Below are 18,831 nucleotides of genomic sequence, written 5' to 3'. Positions count from 1 at the left end.
GCAGGTACATTATGGTTTGGCTTTATGCTATTCTCCATGTACCAAAATATTACTATTAAGTATTTAGTGAAACATTAACCTTGCTCTTTTTTGCCTTTTTTATTGTTTTGTCACACACAGTAAGAAGCTCCTGCTGAGCTCCCAGCTTGGTGCCTGGCTGTGGAAGCTTTTAAGTTCAAAGGAGAAGCCTTGTGCATCTTGTCTAGGCAGCTGCAGTCCCAGGTTACTGATCTTCTCTGGCTCTCAGCAACAGCATCTTCTCCCCTACACTGAGAGGAAGATGTGACTCCTCGGGTGTCAAACACGCTCTGACAGCTGTCAGCTCCCATGACACAGTGCATGTTAAATAACTCAAGTAAAACTCAAGTAAAAACTCCATTTTAACTTTGCTGTATTTATATACTATATAAATTTTACATGCTATATATTTACAGTGGGGCAAGTGCTTTTTATCTTTAAAAAAACAAAGATCAAACTTTAGACATCTCTGAACAACACAGCTTGTATAAACCAGACAGATTATTCAGATGAACTGTATTTAATACAGGTTCCCCACTCATCTCCTGATGCAGGACCAGTGAATAATAAGTGCATCACAGTTTGATAGCATTTAATAATAAAAATAAAAATCACAGTATGAATTTGTCTGTAACTAGACACTTTAGAGAGACAAAACAGACAACTGAGACTTAAGACAAATGACAGTATATTAAGAAAATGTAATAAAAACATATGGAACAATATACAAATATTCTTGAGAGATACATTCAGAACTGCATATTCGTTGTTCACAATGTCGAAAACCAGAAGATTTTCTTCAGATCTTGAATATAACTCAAATGTGAAGTAAATTAGTTTCTAGTGTCAGACCACAGAAAAAAAAATGAAGCTCTTGCAAAACTTGTGAAGTTTTAAATAAGTCTTTAAATTAAATATACAGACTGTCAGTTGCAACTTTTATAATTCCTGGTCGCTCTTGCACCAGATGTCTTAACTTGGAGTAACATTACATGAATAACATAAAGTCAACCTGAGTCTGTAATTAAGCAGCATTTGAGATGGTCTATTCCAGGGCATTATCTCAGCTCAGTGAGATATTTATGTGGTAATTTACAATGTTCAGCAGTTGTAAAAAGTTTTCACCCTTTTGGATTAGAAGTATATTTTAAAAAAGAAAGTCTCAAGTTAAAAACTAAAAAAAAGTTCTTATATGGTAAAATTCTGTACAGAAATGTTAAGCACCACTTATGACTGGATTTTGTCTTGATGGTAATTGATAATAAATTCTAAGTTTTGATGGTCAATATTGGTAATGTCAGGTTTGAAGGTAAGAAGTCGTGGAAGGTAAGAAGTCGTTGGTTTTGATGATGAAAAGTCATTGGTTTTGAAGGTGAGGGGTTGTTGGGTTGGTGGTCAGAAGTCGCTGGGGTTGGTGGAAGGTTCAGTCTGAGTATTGAAGGCTTTCATCAGTCAGCTCCACATCTGAAAGGCAGAAGCAAGCAAGGTCAGTCCCTGCTGTGACATTGAACATAAAACTGTGTCTCAGAGGCTTGATTTCTAGAAGACAAGGCTCAAAGCTGCCCCAGCTCCATCTGCTCCCTCAGTACAGGTTCCAACTGCAGCCCAGTTCTGGGCTAAGGTGGTGAAATGGACAGAGCCTTAGGACAGAGCCACCTGCTTTAACAGCAAGGGGTGGACCTTGGCTGAATCAAATTTAATTGAAGTTTTGCCTTGACAGCATCATTGTTCTAGTAACAATCTTGTGGTTAGGCTGACCAGATCTTAGCCACGAAGACAGAGCCTTCAGAAACTTGCTGGAGAGAACATGCAGGAAGGTAGGAAAGAACTGCTTCAAAGCTGCTCCTTCCCCCATCCTGTATGAATTTTTCTTAAATCACAACTTATCACTAGCTGTTTTCAGCTTTATTAATTTATTCAAAATTATTTTATTCCTCTGTATTAATTTATCCCAAATAACAGGAGTTGGTGGTGGTGAAAAGGCACAACCTCACAATTCCATCTAAGTGGTTCTTTGCCTGTCTCTGCCTTGTTTGAGAGGTTCAGTACTCTCTAAAAACACAGCCTAGGTGGCCTCTTTTGAAATAAACTTTCGTTGTTCAGAGAATCCTACTTGAGATCCATTTAAAAAAATAAAAAAGGACTGACCTTCCAGAAGATGGAGCTAATCAACATCCATGGACTTGATAAAATACTAAAATTCTCAAGACTTAAAAAAATTGCTTTTGCCAGCCCTTGTCTCCCCTTTGAGTTGTGAGCAGCGAGTTCAGCAATGAACAAACAGCTCCTGCCCAGCCCAGCACCCTGAGCAAGGAGCTGCAGGACATTTATTTCCTCACTAAACCTGACTGCTTTGGAAAAACCCGAGTTTGCCATCTGCTGGCCAGAGAATCGCTGAGGCCAAACCACTGCTGAGCACATTCATTTTATTCTGTTCAGTTCCTGATTTGTCAGCTAGAACAGACCCTTTTAGTGTAATAAGGGTTATTTTGACATGAGTATCATAAAAGCAGTCTGTTTTTACAATGTCAGGATTTGAAAGACCTCAATTGAGTTCTTAATTTTTTCTCATTAAAGAATAATGGGTGAACAATCAGTTTTGCACTCTCTGTTTTCAGACTAGAGCTTTTGGTTGTCTCTGTCCTGAAACACAATCAGTTTTCCACAAAATGCACTTTCCCTCTGCCTTGAGCAAACTTTTCAGTGCAAGAATCTACTGACTGTGGCAATTTGCCTCAGCATGGAAACCCCATGAAAGAGATTTTAATTTTCCAGAATTTCAAGATTAAACTTCTCTGAATAGCAAAATGCATTCAGCTGTAATGCAAGAAGAGGAATTCTTTTGGTTTTTTGTGCTATAATGACATTTTCAACACTACTAGAAGCTAACAGGACTGTCTCTGACCATTAACCCAATTCTTAAATGGTGGGTAGGTATAAAATGTAGAAAACTTAACAATAAAGCTTGCTTTTGGATAGTGAGCTGTCTTCCTCAGGGATTACTTCACTTATCTTTGAGTAAAATAGATAGCTGGGGGATTGTTTTGTTTTTTTGTTAAAACAGATGAGTAACTGGAAGTGGTTTATGTCAGGTAATAGGCATTTAATAAGGTTTTATTTCTATAATAAACACTTCCATTCAGCAAAAATTTCATGGGAAATGTTGTCAGGTTTGATTTTAGGTGTTGAATTTGTTGCAGTGTGCAATCATCTTCATTGCATAATTCTAGAGCTAATTAATTTAATTAATTTATCTACTGCGAGCCCAAGTTGAGATTATGACAAGCAACAGCTGAGAGCTCAGTGTAAATTCAGTCAGGCACACAGATTTGTATTTAGGTTTTTGTAAGAAGCACCAAACAGACCTTTTTAAATATTAAAAATTGAGGAATAGCTGTTTCCTCAGCCCACTTCTATGTATTGTTAAACCTATACTAATAGAAAAAACCCACACCTGCGTAAAACAATAGCAGGAATTTAACTCTGCAGGTGTTAAAATTGTGAAGTGTCCTCTGGAGGTTTGACAGCTGTGCTTGGGAGAAAGCAGAGCTACACCTGGACCAACAATATTTCAGTATTATCACCAACTCCTGTTATTCTAAGAGAGCAATTGGTTTGTTACTATGCTGTGAACAGCGGAATGTAGTATTTTATTTAAATTACAGAATGATTTGGGTTGGAAGGGCTCCTAAAGATCATCTATTTCCAACCCCCTGCCACGATACTGTTTGGAAGCCAAGCTAAAACCCAGGGATTTCATCACACAAGCATTTAAAGATCGTTATGAACAACCAGGAGTGCTGCCAACATCCCAGGGTCCCTTACCTCTGACATACTCATTGGATGCCATGGAGCTGTATTTCTTGCTGTCACCTGCACCAGAAGGCTTCTCTTCCTTGTAGGGTTGTTTACTGCCCTGGTTTCTGTATTGCTCACATAAATGGTCATCTGGAGGACGGGATTCTTCCTTCTTCTCCCATGTTTTCTTCTGGAAATGAGGATCTAAATATTCCAATAAGTCTTTCAGTTTCCTGTCGTGCTTCTTCTTTTTCTTCTTTTTCTTATGTTTACGATTGTCATTGTCAAAGTGGAGCACAGAGCAATCCAAATCATAAAGTCTGAAGGAAACATGCAAGTTAAAAATAGAAAAACAGATGTGGCACTTGATGTATATATGAAATGTTATTTATTTACCACAGGTGATGACTTGCAGAGTGTCTGCTACTTTGTGGTAACTTCTGCACATCTAATTTAATTTAGATGCAGCAACTCTTAAGCCCTCAGAATGAAGGACAACAGGTCCTGGTTTGTACACAAATCATTAACAGGCATATGGGGAATAAAAAAAAAAATTAAAAAATCGTAACCTAATCAAGAACGGTGTGCAGATGTTATTCTGACTACATAGTCCAGCTCTAGTGTTCTAACACAATTCAGCAACATCTTTCCTATCTTCACTTGGCCAACCTAATGACATGATCCCGTCACGTTATGACAGATAAGTTACTTAGAAACAATGAAAAAAAGGCAGACATGAGAAATACCCGGAAAATAATTAGGAAAAAATTGCTGATTATGCTGGAATCCTTGCTTACTTGTAATCCTTCTCTCGATGTTTATCTTTGGACTTCTTTTTCTTCTTGACCTTCTTATACTTTTTTATTCTTTGGTCATCTACCTTTCGGCATTTCTTTTCTATGTCACTTCCACTTTCTTCTTGGTGGGAGTATTTTCTTTTGCCATAGTCTTCTTTTCTTAGTTTTTCTTTTTCATTTTCCCGGGAAGAGTCCTCAAAATTAGAGTGAGCTGACACTGGTGGAAGTGCATGCCTTTCACGAGAGTATTTTTCCGAGTGTTGCTGAGGTACTGAACAATGGTGGAAGTTTGCTCTGTGGCTGCTGAAGTGATGCACATCCTCCTCTCGGGAGAGTGTGCTGTGAGCCCATCTGCTTTTGCAATGATAATCCTTGTGTGACCTGCTGTAAGCTTGGCTCAATTTGTCATAGTCTTTATCACAATGAGAGGACTTCCTCTCCCTACCATCCCTTGTTCCATGGGAGGAATAATAATCATTGTAGTATCTGCATTTTTCCCATCTCCGTGGTTCATCTTGATAGTATCTTTCTCTAATCCAAGGTCTGTCTCCTTTGGAATAATAATACCTACTCCTGTCTGGATCTGTCCTTTCTCTGCTTCGGGATCTGTAACGAGAATATTTTCCTGAGCTCCTGCCATTGCTGGGACTGTTTCTTTCATTGTGGGAGGATCTGTACTTGCTCTCACTGCAATACTCCTGCTTATGACGGCTTTGCTTGTTTGTTTCCACGCTGTGAGAGCTCCTCCTCCTGTGGGAATGATCATCTGTTTTGTTTCTGCTTTGCCTCTCCTTCTCCTCAGTGTCTGAGTTTTCTCTCTTCCTCCGGTAGTGCTCTTTGTCAGTTCTTTTAGAGTCATGGATTTTTTTCTTATTTTTTTTCATATGTTTATCATCATCCTCACATATTTTATTACTCAGTCCCTCATCTGCTCTAGAAAATTGACTTTCCAATACTTTATCCAGCTTTGTAATAGAAGAATCATTAACAGGTGGTACCTCTACATAGTTATTAGAAATGTCCTTTGTATCTTGGCATTTATCTGTAATATCTAGAGATGCAAGTTTTTTAGAACTACATTCAATGTCAGGCTTTATAGAGGAAGTTTGCCCTAATTTCTCTTTGCTCTCAGGAGACCCTTTGATGTACAGAGGATTTTCTTTTGAAATGAGTTCAGGTTCTTTTGATCTTCTTAGTTTGTCTTTATCTCTGATGTCTTCAGACTCGCACTGCCCAAGGAATTCACCTTCAGTGTCCAAAGATTTTTTCCTAACCTTGTGCTGACCATTGATATTGAGATGTGCATTATCTGCTTTTGTTATAATACTTTCAGCAACTTCTTCTTTGGTAAAAATGGTTTCAGAATCTGATTGAGTAAAAAGTTTCTCAACCTCACAGCTAAAGTTGGAAGGAACCTTCCTGGATTCTTCATAGGCAAACAGTGCTTCCATCACTACAGTTTCCATAAGACCATCATTCTCAGAAGATTTCTGAGGTCCAGAGACACTGTACAAAAATAAAAACATATTTTTAACTTGAAAATGTCAATCTAAAAGATGTTAGGAGTAAAATCTCCTGAAGTTAAAAAAAAAAAAAAAAGGTGGCTAATTCTAAACTCTGAAAGATACTCTCTTCAGAAAACTATTCTTATACCTCCCTCAGCTTCCATGGAAAGTTGTTCTTCTTTCAGTTCTGCAAGTATTGCCATAAAAAACCCACCCCAACACATCCATCTTCTTCCACCTGCAGCTCTGAATCACATCAATAGCCAGAACAACTATATTTGCTCTCCCCCCAATTAGAAAAAAGGTAAACACACATATCCCACTCCCTCCCAAATAGGGAAGCAGATCATAGGAATTTACATTCATTCATCCTATGACGCAAAAAAGGGAAAGAGGAATAGAAAAGATATTCCAGACAATGGAAGAAAAATGTAAAACCATCCTGTGAAAGTTTTCCAGGAGGCATCTGCCTGTATTTAGTATCAGAATAATGTGTGCTGATGTTTGCAATAACAGATGTGTAGTGTGGAATTCTCTGTACTGATGTAAATATTTAAATACTATTAGTAGATGGGTAAAATAGTAATAAACTTGTATGAAATCTTGTTTTAATTACAGTGTACTCATTTTACCTTTTTTCCTCTGACAAGCTGTTCAACTGGCTGTATGTAAGGGATTCTAAGATACCTTGAGGATCTGGTGACAAAGCTTTAGGCATCTACAATAAAACACAGAAGTTAAAAAACGGAAAAAAGTGCTATTTTTAATAGAAAGCTACTGTTGACAAACTTCTAACATGAGATGTTAAACAAGATCATACTGAGTTATCTGCACTATTTCCACTTTACACATTATCCCCCTCCCCCCAAAAATGTATTTTATGGAACTTCTGAGGTATTATCTCCCCGAACTTCTCTTATGTTGACATCTTCTCATATGTTAGCTCAGCTCTGCAAATTCAACGGATTAACAGCAAAAAGGCTTAGAATGAAATCTGTGCTGTGTTTTCTGGGAATCCCACATTGTAGTGCTCATAAATATTGAAAATATCACAGGTGATAAAGTCCAGATGGACAAATGTAACTCACCGTTTCAAGCACTCCATTTGCTTTGGAGAAGAAAATCTCAGAAGGTTTAACAGGTTGCACTTGGCAAGTGGAATCATCAAGTTTCAGTCCATTTTCTTTATATTCATTATCTAAACTAATAGCACCATTTAGGGAATCAATTTTTGGCAGCTCATGCTGGGATCTTTCTTCAGCATTCTGACAGGATGAATGGGAATTATGCAATGTACGGACCACCTTCCCAATCAGAATCCCATTGGAAGATATTACGTTGCAATTCCTTTTGAACAAGCCCTTGGACTCCTCGGATTTTCCTGAAGGTTCTGCACCGTAAGGGACCATGTTATCAGGACAGAGCTTAGGGTTTCCATTCACTGCTGGCTCAACAAAGATCTCATCAGGAACCTCCTGCTTGGAGACATTAGTAGCAACTGACACTGTGGCTAGGTTTGAGGTAGGCTCTGCTGTGGAAGAGTTTGTGATTGTGGCTGAAGGAACAGGCTTCAGCTCCTCCTCCTCCCCAGCACTGCTCGGACACTCCGCCTGCGACACAGCCTGGCGTGTGGGCAGCTTGTTGTGAATACTGATGGTGATCTTCTGCGTCTTGGAAGGGTCTGTCATTGAAGGCCTGGAAATTGCCCAGTTTTGAACACAAGCTGTCGGTGGGGCTGAAGATGGCCTTTTTACAGCAACACCAACGGTACTGGGATCCTCTTTTAAGGGTCCATTTCCATTTAAACGACTTGAACTCTGGATGTAAAGAGATTGTAAGATGGACATGTTCAAACACACAGCATTGGAAGTTTTACAACATTAAATTCTCACACTAAATAGATCTACAAATTGCTTCGACACCTAAGAAGAAACCTCACCCCCCTTCCAATATAAATGCAAGTCCAACAGGTGTGTGTAATTCCTGCCTTTGGTATCAAATGAGCATCAGTTTTGACATCCACCCAAACAACATTGACTAAAACTATTCCAAAAATATTTATTTTCCTCTTTAAACATTTCCTGACAACACTGGAATAATTCTGCTGGCACTCAGGGACAAGGCAATTTGTTTTCTGTTACTGTCTCAACTACAGGGACACTGATAGGGACATGGCAGATATTTACTTTTAAAATTTAAATATTTAGGCATTAATAGACTACTTAAATTGCCTCAAGAGCATAACTCTCAGACCTTTATAAAGCTGAGCTGGAAGGGTTGAAGTAATGAAGTAGAATGGCTGCACAAATCACGATTAGCCACTGTTTTGAGTAACTCTGGCTGTAGCACAAGGGCTGTGAAGAAACCTGCAGTGTGGCAGTGAAAATAAAACTCAAAAGAACCCCACCCCACCCCAAGCCCCACTATAATTAGGTGCTATCATGTGCCCCCCTCCAATTACCTTAATCATGTGAGGGGGGAGCCGTGGTCCCATGAATGCAGCCTGCTTGCTGTTGGCTCCACGCTGGCCGAGGAAGGAGCGCGGATAGGACGGCGCGGGAAGGTAAAAGGCTCTTTCTCCAAGCGTCAAATCGTAGCGCCTTGGGAAAGAAGGGTCAGCTTAGCTCTCAGTTTCTCTTTCAGACTATTCCTGGATTAAACCCCATCCTATAATCTCATAGGAACAGTGTGTGAAAGACACGTACAGGAGATTTAGCTAGGACTACAAACTGAAGATCAGGTAATGCTCTTCCTACAATGACTGTCCTTTCCAGAGCAATGATTCAGCCTTACACCATCTATGGCCATGGTTTCTCCTCTTTTCTAAACTGACCAGCTACAGACAGCAGATATAAAGCAGTGTACCCAAGTGCAGAAGTTTAAGGTCAAGCAATGAAAGATAATAAAATACATGGGTAATTTCCACTTCAACAGAAATATACAAATAGTAATATTTTCCTAGGGTGAAAAGAAAAATTCTTGAAAAGAAGAAAAATAACAAAAACTTGATAGTAAAAATATTCTGAGCACATTTGGTGTTTCTTATTACCTGATATAAAAAAGTACATAAGCTTGCTGATTGAGAACTGTTTTGATATCAGAAAGCTCTACTGAGGCATCATTCATTCGATACCAAAGTCCATTACCAGCCTGCAAATAAAGACAGAATATCTTCAGATGAACTGCATGTGTTCCAAAGGACATCACAGATAGAGCACTACAGAACAAAGCATACCAAAACAAAGCAAACAAAGCACATGATGCAATCTTTTCCCCTAAAACCAGTGGTTACCAGTAACATTTCAATCTCTTTGCCAGCATGGATTTTATCCTGTTAGAAGTTGAGCTGATATGTACCTTTATGAAGCAGAGATAGTGTCCAGCATTACAGTTGAAGCCACTATGTACAAGAACTGCATATAAAGCATAGATGAGGGGTTCTCCAATGGATTGGGACATATATGCTCGAAGATCCAAATATTCAGGGTATTTTACATCCTAAACAAAAGCAAAGAAGATTCAAAAGTTATTCTGAAATACTTCATGGAATAGTCTGAAAAAACCACACTTCTAAAAACACAGACTAGGACTATATATGTATCTTTTACAATTCACTTAAAAATGCTTTGTCTCAGAAACAATTAATAGTTTAAGCTGCAGGGAGCTATTTTCTAAAGCATTAGCTCTTTAAGAGTAAGGTATGTTCTTATGGTCACACAGGAACCGTAATACTATTAAAAAAGAAAGAAGCAGTCACAGCTGCTAAGATGTTGTATCGATTTCTCTTACAATATAGTTACTGTCTGAAAACGTGAACAACTTTAAAATGAGTATTCATCTTTGGGGAATGTCCTATTCCAAGAAGAAAAAGTAGCATTCAAGCTGTAAAGATACCTTGTTGATCTTTCCACCTGTAAAATTTGCAAATCTTTTCAGTGATATTGTGAGAACATTGGAAGAGCGATGTATCGTGTATCTCTTTGATGCTGGAACCATCTTTTTACACCTTAAAAACAAGCACAGACATACTTTTAACAGTCTATTCTTTTCTCACCCAGAAGTCAAACAAGTTTTCATCTCTCATACATGTTTATGCTATTTGAATGATATTCACTTCTACAATATGTTAGAGCTTTTCTTAAATCCATAAATTGCACTTCAGCTTTGTTAATAGAGAGAAGATAGCAGGGTATTAGAGATAGCTCTACAGAACAAAGAATAAAGGATTTAGGACATTATCTCTTGATAGCCAAATAAATGTCTGAACATGTATCTTTCTTATGCCAAAAAGGTAAGGCTGTAAAAAATGCAAAAAAATCACTGGAAGGAAACAGTCAGTCATTCTGCAAGAGGCAGACATTGGACAATATTGAGTTTTCTTGTACTGAGGCTGCCTGGGAAGACACTGAAACCCTTTGCAGTCCTTCAAAACAAAATTAATTTTGTTTGTTGCACTGCAAACTCAAAGGAGGTACAGAGTCAGTCCTGAAATGCAATCATCAGCATGAAGAGTGAAACATGTCACTTTACATTGTCAAGAAAAATACTGCTGAGAGCTAACAAACTGAAAGAATTTAATAGCCTCTTTTCAAACTCTGATGTCAAAATACAAGGCACAGAATTCCAAACTGATGGTGAAAGCCAATGAGCAAAAAAAGAGACCCACCCAGAATAAGAAAAAAAGTGAAGTGGTTTATAAAATTCTGAAACTTGTATTTAGAGATGAAGTTTCCAGGCAGTAGTAATCTTTATTAGAAAAAAAACAATGGTAGAAAACAAAAAGGAAACTGAAAAGTAATATAATAGCTTACCAGCAATAGAAATGACACTGTATATACACCCAACCTTTGTTTTCAAACTCACAAAAAAACTTCTGGGTTTATGTGTGACTAAGCTGGTGTTGCCTCCCACCCCAAATCCTGGCCCATATCCCTGTGCTCCAGCTCACCACTTCTTATCAGACGCACCTTTTAACCTCTGGCCATGAGTATTTCAGTGTGCAGCTTCACACTCAGGAAGGCTGACAAGCCTCAGCACAGACAATATTAGCAATAAAAGTCTACTGTGAGCTAATGGCCACAATTCTTATAATGTATTTCCAAATATTTAAACAGAAATATAAAACTTACTCACTTAGAAACAAGTGCATTATTTTCCAAGCTTTGAATGATTTTAGTAAATTAGTTGTGTAAACAAACAAAATGAAACAGCAAGCCATGTCTGTCTTATTGCTAAACCAAGTCAAGAGATAACTTATCCTCCAAGTCAAGCACTGCATTAAACATGCATCTTGTATTAAGGTGTAATTAATAATAATCTTACTTGCTACACTTATAGCTATTTTCACCGTCCAGTTGTTCTGGTTTCACAAATTGTTCTAGAGCTCTGGTGACAGATGTAACTGCCTGCATGAGTAAGAAAATGAGCACTAAGTCAGAAGAAATGCAAAAATTCAAGCACTTACATGCACTTTACAAGAGAGCCTTGCTAGTTCATACTTAAGTGACCTATTGTGAATCAGCAAACACCGTGAAGGAGGAGACAGAAACAGAGTTCACTGAGCATTTACCTCATTTGAACATGATCCTGCTTCAAAAGAAATTAATTTTGCAGTGCCAGACAGTATCTGTGGTATGCTTTGGCAGCAATAATGAGAACAATCAAACCCATCAGTCTAACAATAGATGTATATTGAAGTAGAATAATTGAGAAGTATGATTGTATCATTGTTTGTGTAGACATAATTATTATTTTTCCAGCTTAAATCCAATCCAAACACGGAGAGCATTTCCATGGCTTCCACAGAACAACCAAGTCCAATCCATCCCCACCCACCACCAAGCTCTTTTGTTTCAACAAGGTATGTTTTTAAGCAAAATGCACTCATTTTACAAAGCTCTACAAGCCTTTACACATCTCAGCCCATACTCACAGAACATCTCACCTTTATATCCAAAGTTACGTCGAGAAATGGCTCATATGTGTCAGACACTGCTTTGCAGTTCAAGCACTTTACTGGAAGCAAAATACAAATGCTTAACATTATGTGAATGAGACTAACTGCACAGAGGTAAATTATTAATACAAATTACTTTAGTCAAGCTACAAACTCCTGTGCTATAGACAGACAAAAAGGCAGTAATTTTTTTTTAAGAAGTACCTCGAGATCGTAGATATCCTCCAAATATTTGATAAATAAGCGTGGTGGCTTGAGAAGATCTGTCTAATCTGGAAATAAATGAGAGTCAGACATTAGAAGACTGAAGGCACAGAGTTAAGTCCTCAAATAATTTTAGGTTTTATGAAAACCAAGGACATAAATTTTAATTCATGATAGTAAATAGAGTAGTAAGAGGGGCTGGGAAACATTTAAATTTAATTAGTTTATGCTTACTTGGTGCTTCCATTCAAGCAAGCTTTCTGCAAAGCATCAACAGTGAAGCATAAGAATTCATGTGCATCCTCTTGACTGCCAAAATGGAAATGTTTTCCTATTCCTAATAAAAAAGAAAGTTACTATAAATTTATTTCTTACAGAATGAAAGAAAACACACATTTCTAAAATATCTCTTTTTTAAAGTATCAAAATTATTTATATGCATCAAACAACTTCTTGAAAAATTAAAAAACCAAAAAAATAAACCTGTATCAAACTACTTACTTTTAAGGCCATTGATAACAGACGTAGGTTTGATGGCATTATTAGAGCAACACAGGACCTGGTTGATGTGACTTTCCATTGTGCACATCATACAGAATCCTTCTACATGACCTAGACAGTGAAAGAAGAAAAAATTGCTAAAAAACCCTCATAGAATCACAGACCAGGTTGCTCAAAGCCCCATCCAGCCTGGAACACTCCAGTGGAAGGAGTCTCTGCCCATGGCAGGGGATTGGAACTAAGTAATTTTGAAGGTTCCTTCCAACAATTCTATTATTCTTAACTGAAATAATTTTTATATATGGGAACAAAACACAATCAAATTTATGGGAATACATATTAAGAAACCAGACTAGGAAGGACACAGGTGGCCCTAGGAAAATAAACACATTTATGGATATAAAAAGAAGCTCCCCTAGGCTTAAATAAATTCAAGTAGAAAAACAAAATTCAAAGAACACAGATTCCAGGGTTTAAAAAATAACACAGATTCCAGGCTTAAAAAATAGAAACTTAATTATTTAGAAGAAAATCAGCCCGAATTTTAATACAGTCCCCCCCAATCTCTGTTTGAGTTCATAAGAGATTAGTCTGTAGTGCTTTCTAGAACATTCAGGTTTTTTAATGGGTCAACATTGAAGATATAATTTATCACACTATTAGTGCACCACAGTATCTTGGCTGTGAAGACTAAGAATCTTCAACATCAACATCCTAAATTTTATCACCTTTCTACCAGCAGGAAACCCAAATGCCAAATGTTCATCAAATGCCTTACTTTACAATGTACTTTATTATTCACATGAAGCAAGAAATGATCTTTTCTTTAAGCTTTACCGTAGCACATTAAATTAACAAATTCACTTTATATGCCTCCTATAATTCTGAGCCTCCTGTTAGCAGAATCATGGAACCATTTAGGCTGGAAAAGACCTTTAAGATCACATTCAAAACCTCCTTGTACAGACAAAATAGGACAAATAAGAATTTTCTTCACTGTTTTTCTTTCACCTTTGGAGCTGTCCAACAGATTTATAGTGTTAGAAAGTACTCACATGACTTGGTGTGCTCAAGTGAAAGCATATAATTGGCAAGAGGAGGTGTGTAGGTCAAACACTGGAGAGTAGAATTAAGGAAACATGTGTTGCCAAGGTTCTGCAGTCCAACTCCAACACTTTGTGTTTGTTGCCAATCCATACAGATTTTCTCAGGTGGAAAAAGAATTCTTTGTGGCGGAGCAATCCCATCATTAACAACTGCAAGAAAATTGTCTTTTAAAAAGAGTTGTACTGTTTTTGGCTTAAAGAAGGTATTTAAAAAGTAGGATTTTGCAGGAGCATCCTGACGAACCAGCTCTACTCCAAACACAGCAACACATGAGGCACAGCTTTAACACTGCCATGTGAATTTGCTGGTCACATACTGTTTTGCACAATAGTTTATTCATCTGTTTTAATTCTTCTAATGCAACACAAATTACTGCTCTGATTTTAGTACCTGGTTTCTTTTTATCTATATCCCTTAATCTCTTTATTAATTAAATTATTGGGTTTTTTCCTTACTGTAACTTAAACCACAAACTTACACTTGTGGTTATGCAATAAGAATAGAAAAACAAGTAAGCAGCACAGAAAGTAACCTCACAGATAACAAATCTCTTCCTGGGTAGTGTTATTATTTAAAGACTTGTGAATAATGGAAGCCATGAATAGACATGGTAAAATGTACTTATCTCTCCAGAACAGAAGAGACCTAGGTACAACTGTGTATTATGAAAAGCTCCCCTTATTTGATTATCTATAAATAAAAAATACTTTACAAATCAATTGTAAATAGATAAAACCAACTTCTGCAACACCTGTCCCTGCAGCTGCCTGAGGGGATGCACAAAATTGAAGCCTATGGCTGAAGTCTTGATTTGCTGTAATCCCATTTTAGAGCAGTGCAACAACTGAAATCTGCTTCTACTTTAGTTTCGTTTTCAAGAAAAAGGAGGGAGGACAAAAGCCACTTACCTAGATCTCTTTGGGCAAAAGGCTTTGATTTTTGAGATGATCTACAATAAATATGCCCCCCAGGACCTTTGTCCACAGAGACTTTGTTTGGATCTTCTGCAGGAGGTACCCGGCCCAAACTTGCAGTGCGTGATGTCATTTTCTTAGTACGGGGTTTCATAGATTTGTCAGAGCGTCTCGAGGAAGATTTTTTAGACTTTGAAGATTTTGGCTTGTTAACTATGGTCATTGTTCATATCTGTAACAAGGCAAAAGTTCTGTTTGGCATAAGAACGTCCAGAAGCATTGCAGAAAGGAAAGACTAAGAGAAATCCTGTCACTTAGCCTCAACTTGTGAACTAAACAGGTAAGAATAATTACAGAGATAGGAACAAACCCTCAAAACTTTAAAAAAAAAAAAATTCCACCCAGCACACAAAGTAGAATTTGCCATCAAAACTGTATTGATACTGCTTTTAACTTCTGCTGAGCTAATGACTGATGGCATTTCTTACACTTTCATGGGATTTTAAACCCCTAAAGTTACCAAGACCTTTTTCTTAAAAGAGGCTGTGAGCAGTGGCATGGTCAAGTGCTGGCCTGTTGAGATTCAGGAGGAGCTGTTTGACCAATACCTTCTCACTCCTGGGAACCACACTCCCCTGATGACACAGAGGATGGGATATAGCTCTGAGAAATCTTGGGAAAGGAGGGCAAGAAAACACCTGCAAATTTATTTCTGTGTGGGTTTCTTCTGCCCTTCCATAAAGTATTTGTTTGGATACAATTTTGGCAGCACTCCTTGTGGTATTTTGCACTCATCACACTTACAATGCTTACTTATCAACAAAGAAGTTGAATTAAAAAGCATCTTTTTCAGTATGACTTATGTAAAGTTGTTTTGCCAGGGAAAAACAAAAGAGGAATGTAAGCTATAAAAAGAAATGGAAGGCAAAACAAATCCTCAGCCCTCAAGAATAAAGGCAACAACTGATATTAGGTCCTTTATAAAATGCTGATTATGTTTCAAGATGGTACCTCTTTAAATATATGTAATTGTGTGTGCACAGTAAGCTGCTGAATAATTACATGACCAATTATCAACTCCTATAAGTAAGTTTTTACTACTATCATACTATATTATATAGGGCCTTTTTAAGTTTAGGGAAACTATAAACTTAACTGATGGTTTAAAGTATAACCTGCTTTGTAATACTGAAATAACTGAGAGAACAAAGCATGAAGCAGTTTCAGATTCATGACACAACTTGATTGCTAATGATAAAACTTCAGGTAGATTAAACAAAGCACAGTAAATGGGAGAACTTCTAGTCCCACAAAAGACAAATTATGTGCAAAGCCTTTAATTAGATTTTTTCCCCTGTAAATTTTCAATTTAAAATTCACTCTGTACACACTTTCCATTTTGGAGATAATATAAAAATTAAAAAAAGGAAAATTCACTCATTTTACCGAAAAATTAAGACATCTTTGTCCATTTCAAAGACTAAGATGACAGTTCTTGGGCTTAGTGATTTTCAGGTAAGATCCAGACTTCAAATTGCAGATACCCGTGACATCTCCTTTTTCTGACAGAAAGGGAAGGGGTTTCAACATCATATTTAAAACTTATTTGCAGGACAAAAACCAGGATCAAGACTGCAGTGAAAAGCAAACAGAAGAATATTATCACAAAAAAGCTTTGGCCTTATATTGACCAATGAGGAAAGCCTCATGTATTTTTAAATTTATTTTTGACAACTGAAAAACACATTACCAGACATCAAACATTATATACTAGCAAATACCAGTAGATGTCAAGAATAACTCAGATCGACCACTTTTCCAAATTGTCAACATAATTAATTTGGATAGAACATCTCCTTGATGAAGGAGCACAAAAATTACAAACACAGATATTTTTCCTCTCCCACTGTTCAATGTATATACAGATTCTGTTCCTGTACTACCGCTGAACATAAATTCCCATTGCCATGTGTATTGAGCGTTTTTACCCTGTGCTATTCCCATAACAGACTTCTCCCAGTATGAAATTGACGAGTAAAACAGAACAAACAGTTGCTTTCCTCCCATTTGGAGTGTTGCATCAGCGTTGTTTAGATTCTTTTTTCGCAGTCTCATCACAACACACATCAGTTACGACTTGGATCTAAATATTTATGTTTGCTCTCCGCTTTGCATACAATAAATCACAGCTCGGGAGGGTTTTACACAAGATCCCGTTCACGCGATCAGCCAGGGAGTATGACTGCGCCTTTATCTCAGTACAAACCAAACATTTCCAGCAGCGCTGTAAAAAAACAAAAGCGGCACACGGCAACACCGAGGCACAAACAAGAAGCAGAGGAAACTTACTCGAGCAGATGCCAGGCAGAGTCACCCGCTAAGTGACCGAGCGCAGCGCACAGCCGCCGGCAGCGCAAACAACCCGGGGCAGCGCGCAACGCGAACACACCCCGCGCCGCTTTTACTTTCGGTACAAAATGAAAGGCAGCGGAGGCCAGAGTAATTAATGAGTTTGCCCTGCTCAGCAGGCAGCTGGGAGCGCTCGGCAGCTCCGAGCTCCGTGTCCCGGGCCGTTGGTTGTGGCGGGACCGAGCCCGGCAACGCGAGCGCCCGCGAGCGCCTCGCTCCGGGCAGCCCCGAGCCGCGGGACCCCGCTCACAACCGACCCGCCCCGCTGCCGCCAACCCGGCTGCCGCCGCTCCGCCTGTCCCAGGGGTCCCGCTTCGCCAGAACGCCCGGACACCGACAGTAAAAGGCCCCCGGCACGGGCAGGGACGGGCACCGCACGCAACATGTCCGCGCTCAGCGCGGCAAGAGCCCGAAAACACACAAAACAAAACCCAGCCCGACACGCAGGCGAGGGGGCCGGGAACCGGCCCTGCGGGAGCGCCCGCCTCGCCCTTCTTCCTCTAACCCGCACGCCGCCGGGCCGCGCAGCCCCGCGGCTCCCCGCCCGTGCCGTGCCGCCTCCCGGCCCCGTGCTGACCTGTCCGGGCCCGCGTCCCATCCCGGCCCGCGGGCAGCACCGCGGCGGCGGCGCCCAACGGCGGCTCCGTGCCCATGGCAACGCGGGGGGGGCGCGGCGAACCGAGCGCGGAGCCCCCCGGGCACGGGGCGGAGGGGCCGCGGGAGCCGCCGCGCCGAGCGGGAACAACGCGGGGCCAGGCGGGGCACAGCGCCGCTCCCGCCGCGGGACGCCGGGCCGGGGCGTCCCGGCCGCCCTCCCGCCCGCGCCGGGACGCGGGGGAGCTACGCCGAGTCCCCCACGCCGACAGCAGCAGGAGTAGGAGGAAGGAGAAGCGGGCGCCGGCGGGACCCCGGCGCGTAACGGAGAGGGCGGGCGCGGAGGCACCGGCGCGCCGGGAGGGGGCCGGTCCCGCCGGCCCAGGGGGTGGCGGCGGCGGCAGGGCTGGGTCCCTCCGCCGCGTGCTGGGGATGGCGCCCCGCCCCGCCCGGGGGTCCCACCCCCTCCGGCTGCCCGCCAGCCAGGAGGGCAGCGGCCGAGCGCCCGGCCCGCGCCCCGGCGCGGTGGGCTGGGCTGGGCTGGGCTGAGCCGGCTGCTCCCGCCGGTCGCTTTCCCTTTCCCGGGCCGGCCCCTCCCCCCGGCCCATTGATTTCCAGGCGGGAGGCGCACGCGGTGCCGCCGGGCTGTGCCGGGGCCGCCGCCGGGCCCGGCGCTTCCCCCCAGCCCCATTACCTGGCTCGGCCCCGCTTGACTCGGCGCTGCCGGGTCCCCCTCGCCGCAGCCCCCGCCTCAGCCCGGCCCGCTCCGCCTACTGTTACAGTCCGTCGGGGAACAATGACGTCCCTCCGCCGGCCTCTTGCATCCGGGGCCCGGCGCCGGCCGGGCAGGCGGGCGGGCGGGGGGAGGAGAGGAGGCGGCGGCGGCGGCGGGGGGAGCAGCGAGCGCCTCCGGGTCACACGGGGACCGGCACCGCCCCTGTGCCGCGGCCGGGAGCCGCTAGAGGGGGCTCGGCGACCCCCGGTCCGGGCGCGGGGCTCACGCGGGCTGCGGGCGGTGCCGGTCCCCG

At 41.1% G+C, this 18,831-nt stretch overlaps 1 protein-coding gene across 7 annotated transcripts; it reads right to left on the bottom strand.

The window, feature by feature from the left end:
- Positions 1–374: 374 nt before the first annotated feature.
- Positions 375–18,781, bottom strand: USP42 (ubiquitin specific peptidase 42). 7 transcript variants are annotated; one of them, XM_085074659.1, is made up of 18 exons: positions 18,498–18,781; positions 16,247–16,432; positions 14,795–15,032; positions 13,835–14,035; positions 12,780–12,890; positions 12,513–12,615; positions 12,279–12,346; positions 12,063–12,133; positions 11,441–11,523; positions 10,013–10,124; positions 9,476–9,616; positions 9,168–9,268; positions 8,580–8,718; positions 7,207–7,935; positions 6,751–6,836; positions 4,614–6,119; positions 3,844–4,136; positions 375–1,482 (listed from the first exon to the last, which is right to left on the bottom strand). In XM_085074659.1, exons 3-18 carry the CDS (start codon positions 15,021–15,023, stop codon positions 1,442–1,444), a joined length of 4,014 nt encoding a protein of 1,337 aa, XP_084930785.1. In that variant the 5' UTR covers positions 15,024–15,032; positions 16,247–16,432; positions 18,498–18,781; the 3' UTR covers positions 375–1,441. The 7 variants fall into 7 exon arrangements, with proteins under 7 accessions (XP_084930785.1, XP_084930787.1, XP_084930786.1 ...); XM_085074661.1 differs by having other exon boundaries at positions 16,247–16,362; XM_085074660.1 differs by lacking the exon at positions 18,498–18,781 and adding an exon at positions 17,787–18,390.
- Positions 18,782–18,831: the final 50 nt, after the last annotated feature.

Source organism: Lichenostomus cassidix, chromosome 14 (genome assembly GCF_008360975.1).
Source record: "Lichenostomus cassidix isolate B80296 chromosome 14, HeHo_3.0, whole genome shotgun sequence".
Lineage (NCBI taxonomy): Eukaryota > Metazoa > Chordata > Aves > Passeriformes > Meliphagidae > Lichenostomus > Lichenostomus cassidix.
This window is presented reverse-complemented; position numbering and strand designations above follow the sequence as displayed.